This window comes from Bos grunniens, chromosome 23, assembly GCF_055505025.1.
Source record: "Bos grunniens cultivar Pamir isolate PY7600 chromosome 23, Bosgru_T2T1.0, whole genome shotgun sequence".
NCBI classification, from domain to species: domain Eukaryota; kingdom Metazoa; phylum Chordata; class Mammalia; order Artiodactyla; family Bovidae; genus Bos; species Bos grunniens.
The window spans coordinates 9,500,695-9,513,096 of NC_141187.1; the positions used below are offsets into that span (position 1 = coordinate 9,500,695).

The 12,402-nt window shown below is 59.1% G+C and overlaps 1 protein-coding gene across 3 annotated transcripts in view; it reads right to left on the reverse strand.

Annotated features, from left to right (window-relative positions):
* Positions 1 to 12,402, reverse strand: part of GRM4 (glutamate metabotropic receptor 4) — a 114,996-nt gene that overhangs the window by 52,390 nt on the left and 50,204 nt on the right. For all 3 annotated transcript variants that reach the window (XM_086370625.1, XM_086370622.1, XM_086370623.1), the window contains exon 3: positions 10,909 to 11,125. In XM_086370625.1, the coding sequence (XP_086226751.1) occupies positions 10,909 to 11,125 (217 nt within the window). The remainder of the gene's footprint in view (positions 1 to 10,908; positions 11,126 to 12,402) is intronic.

Sequence of the window (12,402 nt, forward strand, 5' to 3'; positions counted from 1 at the left end):
CAACCTGGGAGCAAGACATGAGGGCTAGTGCTTCACAACATACCCTAGACCTGTCCCTTCTCACCACTGCCACTTCTTGGTCATCATGTCTCGCCTGGAGGACAGCAGTATCCTCCTCACTGGCCTTCTTGCCTCAGGCCCAGAGTCTCTTCCCTACACAGTGGCCAGAGGAATCCTAGTAAACCCAAGCCCATCCACATCTCTTCTCTGTTCACAGCCCTCCCACGGCTCCCATCTCACTCAAATCAAAAGCCAAACACCTCAGAAAGGCCAGGAGGCCCCCATGACCTTCCCCTCCTCTTCCACTTCTCTGCCCCTCGCTCACTCTGCTCTTGCCACTTGGCTATCCTCCAAGTACCAGGAAGGCTCTCAGGGCCTTTGCACTTGTGAGGAGCCCTCCCTGGGTCACTCTTCCCACACATCTCTGCGTGGCTCACTCCCTCACTGTATTTAGGGCTCTGCCCAAAGTTCCCCTCTGCAGAAAAGCCTTCCTTGACCGCCCCATGACAGTCTCCCCTTCCTGCCCTCTCTGTCTACTTATGCGGCTTTCTTCTTCTTTATGGCAATGCCCATCAGCTCTTATCTGAAAGTCTATTATATGGTGAAGCCTTTGCTTGTTTACAATAAGTTGCCTCTATCCCTGTCCCCAAAAGTGAGCTCACAAGATCAGGGATCCTCATCTCTTTAGTCCACTGCTGTATCCCCCATGTCCTGGCTCAATGCCCAGCACACAGTAGGGTCTCAATAAATATCTTTCCAGCAAATGAATAAATTACTGCATAGAAATGAGGGGTGAAAGGGCTGAAGAAGTGCCCCCACTGCCCTCCTCGCCGGCCACATCCCCACAGAGCAGGCTCTATGATCTGGAGGCCTGGACTCCCTTCTTCTGAGTCCCTGAAAACCCCAGGAGCCTGAGGGAAGCCATCACTAAAAAGAGGATGCGTTCCTCCCAACCTCCAGGCCCTGTGACACCCACTTTTAGACAGAGCCCCTCGCAGGCTCATCCACAGCCACACGTGACTCAGTAACTCCCATCACACTCACATTCCGCATCACAGAAGCTGCTCCCACCCCCCACCCCCACTCCTTCCCTGGTCCTGAGAGAACCTCTGGCCTGTGTGTGTTGAGGGGGTGGGGTCATCCTCTGAGGTCTGTCCATCTGACTGACCCAGCAGTGCTTGCCGGGAGAAGCTGGATGAGACATCATCGAAAGGACGGCCCCTCCCTCCTTCCTTCCCTTGGGCTCTGGAGTCACACAGACCTGAATGCAAATCTCTGCCTCTGACACGCTGCGAAGGCCAGCCTGCAGGCAGCCTGGGCCTCGGCCACTTCCTCAATAAAACAGGGACAATTCTCAGGGCGCCTGTGTAGGGGCTGGGGCCAGGGCCCAGCAGCTGCAGTGGTTAATGAAATGCTCCCTGGAAAATTGCATATTAAAACACAAGGAGGTCCAGCAGGCTTCACACAGGCCAGGCTGCGCTGGCTGAGGGGCCGGCGCAAGAGGCAGCGCCTGGGGCTCAGAGGCTCTGGGAAGAGGGCGGGGTGGATGACACAGGGTAACAAGGGGGAGAAATAGCTGCAGACATCCCTCCGTGTGTCCACAACATGCACGTGCCCACTGAAGAAGGTGCGCAGCCCCTGCCTGGTCTCACGAAGAACTGGAAAGCTCAGGGAGAGGCAGTGACTTGTCTAAGGTCACACAGGAGTAGGGGGTGACGCTGGACTAGGGGGTGACGCTGAGACCAGAGCCCTCCTGGGACACTCAGGAGCCCCTGAAGAAGGAGCCTCGGGACAGGAGAGAAGGAAGCCATGAGCTCACAGTGTCCCAGGGCTGCAGGGAAATGGGGGCTAGGGCTTGCTTTGATGACACCCCTAAGAAGCCCAGAGTAGGGGGCTGGGAGTTAACTGGGACCTCAGATAGGAAAACAGGTTCAACCTCAGTAGTCAGCAAGGAGGTCAAGAGGGCTTTCTGGAAGTCAAGGCCCAAACTGGGTCAGTTGAGTTCAGTTCAGTCAGTCGTGTCTGACTCTTTGCGACCCCATGAATCGCAGCATGCCAGGCCCCCCTGTCCATCACCAACTCCCGGAGTTCACTCACACTCACGTCCATCAAGTCGGAGATGCCATCCATCTCATCCTCTGTCATTCCCTTTTCCTCCTGCCCCCAATCCCTCCCGCATCAGTCTTTTCCAATGAGTCAACTCTTCGCATGAGGTGGCCAAAGTACTGGAGTTTCAGCTTTAGCATCAGTCCCTCCAAAGAAATCCCAGGGCTGATCTCCTTCACAATGGACTGGTTGGATCTCATTGCAGTCCAAGGGACTCTCAAGAGTCTTCTCCAACACCACAGTTCAGAAGCATCAATTCTGAGTGGGGGCAGGGAAAAGTCAACGCCTTTGCCACCTGCTCTTTAACAAAGGGGAAAACGTCAGAAGGGATCCCTAAACATGGGAGCCTGGGAGGACAGAACCCAGCGTGCTCCCAGTGCAGAGGCTCAGAGAAAGGGAGGAGGAAGAAACAAGGGCAGGAAATTAACTCAAAGACAGTGGGGTTCAAACCAGGCTGAGAGATTCACTCATCAAAAGCCTCAGAGGTAACACAACCAAAGAGGCCAAATGATCTGAGGAAACAGGTGCTGTGTGTGTGGCTACCCTGTGGGCTCAGGTCTGGGCCCAAGAACACAGGCAGAGTGGAAGCCAGAGGCCAACCCAGTGATACCCAGACCCCCATGTGGTGAGGATGGAAAAACCAAGAGAGGTGGAGGAGGCCCACACTGGGGGTCTCCTCTGCAGCATCACCCTCACAGGGGATGAAGCTGAGGCTCAGAGACGTACACAGCCACCCAAAGGCAGGGCCAGGACTCGAACCTGGACCCGTACCACAATCCCCACTCCGGGGAATAATCGCAACGGCGGCAACTCCAGCAGCTCAGTGCTCAGTGCTCAGTTCGAGGCACCAATGGCACCGGCGCTTTACACACATTAACTCATTTAATGCTCATGGAGAGCCAGAAGGAAAGTGCTGTTAACTTTCCCGTTGAATGAGGTGGAAATTGAGGCCCAGAGCCCCTAAGTGACTGCTCAAGGTGGCACGGTTCATGGTGGCTCTTAAGCCCCCCACCCTACTGCACCATCTGGGGAAGATGGCATGAAGAAGGCCGAAGCCACGAAGGGGCTGCAACCAGCGAAGGGAAACGTTAGACCCAGAAGTAATCTTCAAATGTTCCACAGAAAAGGCCAGTGAAAGAAAAAGTTGCTTCCTGTCAAGGGACAGGGAGGCCTGGCGTGCTGCAGTCCATGGGGTCGCAAAGAGCTGGACACGACTGAGTGAATAAACTGAACTGTCCAAGAGGGAAGGGGTGCAAAGTCGGAGCGAAAAGGGCTCGGCATCTACTATCTCCTTCCTCCTGCCAATCCCATCAAGGTTAGAGGCGAACTCGGGTGGGAGCATGTCCCCGTCGTGATAAGTCAGGGCAAACACATCAGAGATGAGTCAGAGAGAGAGAGGAGAGGTGGCTTGGTGACACCCAACCCACAGGACTCACAAAATCAAGAGGTGCCAGCCTCGCACCAAAGGCCAGAGGGCAGAGAAATTAAAGCGGACAGGCGAAGTCCCCACGGCAGCCAGGCAGCTCAGGGTTTATCCTCATAGCAGGACAGAGACTGACGTGGCCATCATACAGCAGTCACACTGGTGCCAGCACCTTGCCAATCTCCCAGGAGGCCAGGAGACACAGATGGCACATGGGAGCCCACGTGGCTCAGAGCAGGGTGCCCAAGCCAAGTCCACTTAACTTCCAGCCACAGTATGGTGACGGGCAGGAGACACAACTGGTCTCAGGTTTGGGGCAACCTGGTTGATAAGTTAGAATGGTGGGAACTGGCTCCAAAGAAGGGCCCGCCCCACTCCCACATCCTTGGAAAATGCATGGTCAGTGGGCAGGGGACGCTGGGCCCCAGCTGCAGGTCCCTGGGTGGCGAGGCTGAGTTCTACCTCCAGGAAGATGCTACCAGCCATCATATACACCAACCCAAAAAGCCAGTGGCAGGACCCCTCCCTGCCTCCGGCTCCCCCCAACCTCGGCTAATCTCAACCACGTTTCACCTGACTGATAGTGAGAAGGTCACACGCTCCAGGCTCTGTCTCCGTGCAATTGGCCCCAATCCATGAACCAAAAGACCAAGCCCAAAGTGCCCCCATGATGAGCCTTTACTTACAAGAAGGATGCCTGGAGCCAGAGACCTTGGACTAGGGGAACCCAGCCTGCCGGCTGTCAGAGCCAACCCTGCAGGTGAGCTGACATGCCGCTCCTGTCACAGATGAGAGACGGAGGCCCCGGAAGGGCAGTGACCTGCCTGAGAGCACAGGGCTGCTCTTCTGTTCATTCTACAAACATCTGCGGAGGCCCTGCCATGTCTGAGGGAGGGCAAGGCGCACACAGCCAAGGAGGGAGGGGTCCTACCCTTCCCTGGCCTCAAGGGGCCCAGCCAAGTAGGAGAAATTCAGCAGGCACTGGGGCAGGGGTGACTGGGGTCCCAGGAGGCCAATCCCAGGGGAAGATCACAGGCCTGCGTGGGTCAGCAAGTCTGCAGGGAACCTTGGCTCAGAGCCGCCACGATGGGCAGAGAAGATTCCCCAGGGCCCTAAGGAATTTGGACATGGCAAGTGGACACACCAACTCCAAGGGCCAAAAAAATTGTTAAAGGCAAGGTTGGCCTGAAAGAAACTGCTCAGCTCCGCCTCACATGGGTCCCCATTCCACGGCCACTAGGACCAGGCCAGGCCCCTCACTGGGGTCCCATCTGTCTGCTCCCTCCTCCTCCAGGCCCCTGCTCACGCTGTTCCCCCACCTGGCACGCCCCCTCCTTCCTCCCCACTTATCCAAGCGTGCGAGACCCCTGCGGCCCTGGAATTTATCTCTTCACCGCCACACACGCATCATCACATCCCTTCATTCACTTATTCAACCAGAGTCTCCCCGGCCCCTCCTGCAGGAGGGCACGGTGCCAGGTCTGACTGGGCACTGCTCTTCCCACGCCCGCTGGGAGCTGGCAGGACCCACAGCCTCGCTCCTTTCCTTGCACGGGGGCTGAGTACCCAGCGGATGTGAAATAGATCCGTGAAGTCCAGGCCAGTGGGGAGACTCGAGCAGGGTCTGGAAGGCTGTCTTCCTATTCCTGTCCTCCGGGGAAGGCATCAGGCCACGATGAAGCATCCCAAGGCAGGCGCTGCAGTGGGAAGGATTTCTGTCCTCGGAGGGTCAGGATAGGGTTGGGGGTAGCTGGAGCGCAGAGGGGAGGAGAGGGTCCCAGGGCAGCCTGACCCCAGAAGCCTGTGCTCTGTCAGCCTCCATCTGCCTTTCTGTGGACTGGGAGAGCAACCTTTCAGGCCTGGATAGGAAGAAGGGCTTACGAAGGGAGTAGCTGGCTGAATTTCACGATCAATCACCCATCCCACCAACATTTACTAAGTGAATGCTGTGCCAGGGACTGTGCTAGACGCTGGGGAGGCACCAGAGAACAAAACAGGCAAAAAAAAAAAAGCTCTGCTGACACAGACCATAAACAAATAAAAGTGTACTTGTCAAGTGCTATCAAGAAAAACGGGACTTCCCTGGTGGTCCAGTGGTTGAGAGTCTGGCTTGCAATGCAGGGGACGTGGGTTCAATCCCCGGTCAGGGAACCAGGATCCCACATGCAGCAGGGCAGCTAAGCCCGTGAGCCAAAACCAGAGTCCATGCTTCACAACTAAAGATCTCCCATGACACAGTGAAGATCCCGCGTGCCAGGACTAAGACCCAACACAGGCAAATGAAAGAAAGAAAGAAAGAAGACAAAGAATGAGTCTTTAAGAAAAAAACAAAACTGGAGCAGGAAAGAGGGAACAGAGAGTTTTGAGCTGGGGACACGCTGGGACACAGAGGCCCCTCTGAAGCGTGCTGCTGAGAAGGCAGCCAAGTGCCCTGAGGAGGAGGACACCTCGACCACCGGGGACAGAGCTTTCCGGGCCGAGGGAGCAGCCAGTGCAAAGGCCCTGAGGCCAGCTTGTGCCTGGAGTGTCAGAGGGGCCGGGAGGAGGCTGCTGGGACTGCAGCAGAGACTGGAAGTAGAGCGGAAGGAGACAAGGTCTGGGGGGGGGGGGTGGGCGGTGGTGGCGTGGTGGGCAGCAGAAAGGGGAGCAGGCACTTCCAGTGGCCTCCCCTTTGGGGGTTCTGGATCTTGGGGGTGCCCTGGGGCAAACCTCCTCTCTACTCTCCCAGAAAAATGAGCAGCACCAGGTCCCCCCAGCCCCCAGGCAGCACAGCTCTTTCCAGGTGGCCGAGCTCTTCCCTTAGCCCCTCAGACCCTCTGTTTACAGCCTGAGAAGCTGAGTCTAGAGATGTCGCAGAGCCAGAGGGAAGAGGTGCCCCAGCCCTGGGACTCCAGCTGCCAGCCCTGCCAGCCAGCCGCGCGGACAGGGGCCATCTAAATGCAGGTCCGACGCTCTGCCCGGGGAGCTGGAGCTGGAGGTCAGAGCAGTAACAGCTTGACGCACCCGCATCTCCGGAATACCAATGGGGGACACGGGGACACAGCAGGGAGCCGAGGCTTTAGAATTTTCCACCATGCAAGGGACAAGGTATCCTCCTAAGGCCCCCACGCCTCCTCCTGCCACACTCAGGAAAGCCATCTCCTTTCCACTGTAGGAGCACAGGCCTAGATGTGCCCAGGGAGCAGGAATCACTCGCTGGAGTACCAGGCTCCCCAGGGGACCCCATGGAGAGGCTCCTGCTGAGAGCTGACCTGTGTCCCCCTTGTCCCATGCACCAGAGACAGGGAGGCCAGGCTGGATTCATTCCCCTCCTGCTACCCACCAGCTGTGTAGCCTCAGGAGAGTCACTTAACCTCTCTGAGCCTCAGTATGGCCCTCCATAGAATGGAGTTGTCCTGAAAGATAAATGAGCTATGAAGCCCATAAAACAGGGTCTAGTTCACAGTGGGGCTTTGTACATGTCACCTACTGATCACCCCCTCACCTGTCACCCACACAGGAGCCCTGGGCTCTGACACTCAACTTCCCCGTGACCTTAGACAGGCTCCTCGACTTTCCTGAGCCTCGGTTGTCCTCATCTGTGAAATGGAGCACCAGCACAAGTAAACAGGCTCACACAGGCCCCTGCAGATACAGAAAAGCTGTGGGGGCACAGAGGTTTACACTCCACAGCCCACCGCCTTGGAGCACCAGGGACAGAGGTGGGGGGCACCGAGGGCGGGGCCCCCCCGCCACCCCCTCTAGCCTGCGTCCCCCTCCGGGGTGACTCACACGGTCTCTGCATACCTCATCCCAGGACTGGTTGTTGCCACTCAACTCACCCTCAGGCAGCCTCCACCTGGCAGAGAGGGGGGAGCCCTGAAGCGAGAAGGGCTTCACCCCGCACACAGAGGGGGCACCCACCCACACCTCACACAGGGCCTGCTATCAGGGCAGGCCCGCCGGGCACAAGCCCAGAGATCATTTAGTGTACCACACACACACACACACACACACACACGTCCTGCCCTGGCTGCCTCGGGGCTCGTTCTGCTGCCCTCTCGCCACCAGACCAGCTCTCCTTCAGGAACCAGGCTGGCTGGGCTCCCGTGGTCTTATCCCTCGTCCTGTCCCTGGACACGGCCTGCAGCCCCACGCAGGGCCCAGCATGGCCCCCTCAGGCCTTCCAACACTCCCAGGCCTCCCCCGGAATGCCCAGCACCAGGGAGGACCCCTGATGATAACCCTCCGATGTGAGCTCCTGAGTGCCCGTCTCCATGGGCCAGGAGCACATTTAATTCTGATAACCGGCTTTATCCCATTTTGCAGATGAGGAAATCAAAACCAAGAGCTGCTGATCGTGTGGTCAGTGAGTGGCCTAGGTGGAGCCCAGGTCTGCCTGTTACGGCTGCTCTCCTAATCACACGCTGCTACCGCCGTGTGGGGGAGGCAGATAGCCTGGGGTGGGGGCACCAGATCTGACAGCCTGGCTCCAAGTTGCCCCCAGCACCTCGCTGTATGAGCCTAGGCAAGCACCTCACCCCTCTGAGCCTTGGCGTCCTCACCTGCGAAAGAGGACAAAACACCAGGCCCACAAGGCTGTCACCAGGATCCGTGCAACGAGTGTGCCTGCCACAGGGCACTGGCTGGCTCAGGGCAGAGTCCTCACGACAGTGACTGGGGCAGGAGGGCACTTTGATGGAGACCAGGAAGTGTGGCATCGGGGCTTTCTCCAAGGCCTCTGCCAAAGGCCCCATCAGGGCTGGGTGCTGGCTCCAAACCCAGCTCCTCCATATTCTGGCTATGTGGTCTTGGCAAAGCCACCTACCCTCTCTGGCCTCAGTTTTCTCATCTATGAAATGGGCATAATTATGCTCCCTGCAGGACCCAGAGCCCAGCACACGGTCGGCGCCCAGGGCTTGCTGGCCCAGCTCCAGCCAGCACCCTCAGCCCGCTCCACCACTCCACTCTCTGGTGCGCCTCTGAGCAACTCAAAGATGATTTATACTTCAGAGGACAAATCAATACAATATACAGCCAGAGACATCTTTAATCTCTCACAGGGATTACGCTACAAGGTACAGTGGCCCCTTTCTGCTGGCCGCTCAATTCTGATTTCAATTTGGGCTGCTGAAGCGTGGCTTTTTCTCCCCTTTTCTTTTCATTCGCTAAAGACAGTTCTCCAAATCAAATTTCATTTGGCAGGCAGGGCAGAGAGACCCACTGGAGCTGCGGGGGCCTGTGGACGCAGGAGGTCCGGCCCGGTGGGAAGCCAGATCTTTGGTGACGGGATAGAGTGCAGGGGGCAGGGGGCACTGTGAAGGCGCAGCTGTGGCCCTGAGCTCTTATTTTTCTAAAAGTCCTTTACAAAATCTTAAGCAGACTTTCTATTTTCTAGAAAGTACTCAACGCTTGATTAGATGCTCACAGAAACTTCAGACAATAGCCTTAGCTTCAGCTAAAACCCAATGCCCAGACCTCACCCCAATCCCAAGCCTCTCCTACAACAGCATGTGTCCCTCCAGGCCGAAGGTGTGTGTATGCATGTGTGTGACTGTCATACCCCACCCCTGCACAGGGCTGGTCCACACGGGGCTCAGTTTATGCCGCTGGGAAATGGGCAGAAGACAGAGTGACAAAAATACGACACAGTTAAAGCCTGTTAAGTCCTGAGCCGCTCTCCCGGGTTCACATCCTTTCTCCACCTCCAACTTGCCCTGTGACCTGTCGCCAGTTATTATGTGGTCTCTGTCTCTCTGCGCCTCAGCTTTCTCCCCTGTGCAATGGGGGTACCTACTTTACCAGGTAGTGTGGATGACTCAGGACGCTGGGTATAAATGGGGGCTCAGCATGTGCAGGAGTATAGAGAGGGCCATGTGAGTCCAGGGGTTGTCTTCCCGGTCCCTCTGGACACTAAGATTCTGGACCTCTGTCCCTCCCCTGTCCAGCACCTCTGTCCCCAAATCTGACCAAGGCTGCAGCTGAAACAGCCCGTGGGCTTGCTTGGGAAGGGATTTAAGCCATCAAGGAGGAGAGGAGCCTGCCGGGGAGGATGGATGGAGCCAGGGCGGAGAGGAGCCCAAGTCTAAGCAAAGGAACCAAGGACTGGCGGGCCCTCAGAGGGAGGGGCTGGGGACTGGGGTCTGATGTTGCCCAGCCTGCCTGCAGGTGGGAGTGGGCTCTGTCCACCCCAGCTTCCTGCTGTGGGAGCCCAGCTGCTGGAGCGGAGGGCGGGGGCGCAGGGGGCCCGGAGCCACAGCCATCCGTCAGCCCTGCCCCACTTCCACCACCCTGCCGCCCTCTCCGCCAGGTTACAACCACCCGCGGGCTTCGGCTGTACAATTAAAGGGGCTTATCCGAGATTTATAGCAGGATTATACCCGCAGGGTGTTACCGACGCCCGCCTCTGGACACTCTGCGGTCCTTAGGAGAAGCAATTAGAGTCCTGGGGTTATCCGGGTATAAATATATAGACGCCATCCCCAAGGTCGAGGGCTCCACAGCGAGCTATTTAGTGACAGGGCCTTGGGAGAGGAGGCGGAGGGGCTCCCTCTGCGGGGGTGAGGGGTGTCTACCAGGAGGGGAGGGGGCCCTTCCTGCTTTCCTCCACGCCCCACGCACGAAGGGAGCCGTCCCTCTAGCCCACTCCCCTGAGTCAGCCAACCCAGCGGGAGCCCCCAACCCAGGGGCCAGTCTGCTGCCCTGGACGCACCCCCCACCGCTGCCCCACATGGCTGCCCTCCCCGGCAGGGCCATTGGAAAGGCCAGCTCAGAGGTCCAAGTGTGGGCCTGCCGGAGCTAACCCTATCTTAGCCCCTCATTACTCGCTGATAACTAAAACCTTTATCACTTTGAGGATAGCAATTTGGGAGGGCAGAGAGTTCCGTGGGGGAAGGGGGGCTGGCGGTAAGTGGGGAGGATCCGAGGACAGCAAGCCACTGTCCCATCCTCCCCCTAGATGCCACCCACTGAGGCCACACAGCCCCACCCGCGGCACCTGCCTCTCACCTGAGCAGATGGCTCAGTTGTAAGGAGTCGTCTGAATTCTCAGTCCTGCGAACAAACCCTTGCTCCCAGGATGGCCCTGGCTCCTGGGTCCCTGAGACCCCCATGAACAAGGGCCCCTCCATACCCATCTCCTTCCCCTCCTCTCTGCCCAAGAACAGGGTCCCGTGCCCAGAATACGGACGGTTCCTCCATCTGCCTGGCCGTGTCCACAGGAGCCATTCGTGCCCACCCCCCACCTCCAGGAGCCACCCAGCCGCCCGCCCACGAGGCCACAGGCTCAGGCCCAGGAAGGGGGCCCCGGGACAGGAGGAGAGCACACGGCAGGAACCGGAGCGGCCCCCGCGGGGACAGCCCCGCCCCAGCCCTGAGCGGGAGCCCGCGGGCAAACTCACCATCCTCTCGGGACTTCTGCATGAAGGCCTCCACGCCGCTCTCGCCATAGCTGCCCTCCGAGGCCAGCGTGGACACGTAGTTCCACTTGAGGGCACGCACGATGTCCACCATGGCCTGGGCCTGGTACGTGTCCGAGGGGACCACCCGGGAGAAGAAGTCGTAGCGGCTGTTGTCACTCAGGTCGGGAGCTGTGGAGGCGTAGCTGATCTGGGGGATCTGGGGGGCGAGAGGGGCCGCTGATGGGGGCGGCTGGCACCCTACCCTGCCTGGCCAGCGTCAGCCCCTACACCCCAACCGGCCTCCCGCCTGGGGACCGTCCCAGCCCTTCCCGTGGGCATGGTCTCCTCTCAACCCAGGGGAGCCCTCTTGACGTGGGATGAGCAGGTCCCAGCCCCACCCAACAGAGGAGGAAACCGAGGCTGAGAGCTGGGCCAGCTGTTGGTCAGCCCTGCCCCGGCTCTGCTCAGGGTCCCGATGCCTGCCCCCCACCTCTCGCTCAGCTCCCCGATCCTGCATCTCCCCAGATACCCGCCAACTCCCAGCAGGAGTGAGGCTGGCACCAGGGTGAGACGGGAGTGGCTGATACGCATCAAGCCCTCCTCCACCAGAAAGTCTTCCAATTCGCCTCAACCAAGTCCTGGGGCTGGTGGGCCCTCTGTCACCCACACATACACATCCCAGAGCCATCATGGATAGCACACACACGCGTGCACACACACACACACACACCCCGGGAGCCTCTGGGAGCCTCAGCTGACAAAGAGCTGGGAGATACTGGCTGGGGAGCAGCCCCGGCTGGGTGAGCATTGGCCCGGGGATGCAGCGGGGACCCGAGGGCTTCTCCAGTCCAGCCCCTGCCCCCCAGGAGCCTTCCACGTCCTCACAGCTCCCTCTGGGCCCTGGCTCCTTCCTCCTGCCCAGCTCAGAGGGCACAGAGCCCAGCTCCAGCTCCCCCTGCCCCCTCCCCACCCAGGATGGACTCCTGGGAGGCCAGAGGGAGTGGGGCCTCTCTCCACAGCCTGGGACCCAGAGCCCCTGGGGGCAGGGCCAGCCCAGGGCCACAGCCACTCCCGCAGACTCGGACCTCATGGTCCTCGCCCAGCTCCCCCAGTCACAGGGCGCCTTCCTGCCCCCAGGCTTCCCACCTGGCCCCCCAGGCAAAGGTGGGACCCGGAGGCCCGAAGCCGCCCTTCCTCCGAGGTGAACATCCAGCATCCACAGGGACTGGAAGGGGCTGCGTGCACTCTCCTGAGCCCCCCTCACAGGGTCCTCACCTGCCCCCAGCTCCCAGGGCCTGCCAGTGGCCGCCACTGTCCACCCCCTGGCTTGGTCCACACCAGCAGGTACCCATCCTGTGTCCCCTCTGCTCTGCTCTCAACTGGCCACAGTGACAGGGTGAAAGGGTGGGCATACCGATCTGGGCAGATGTCGCTGCCAAGACTGATCCCCGAGGGAATCATTAAGACTCAAGTCTGGCTGGAAAAACCTCACGG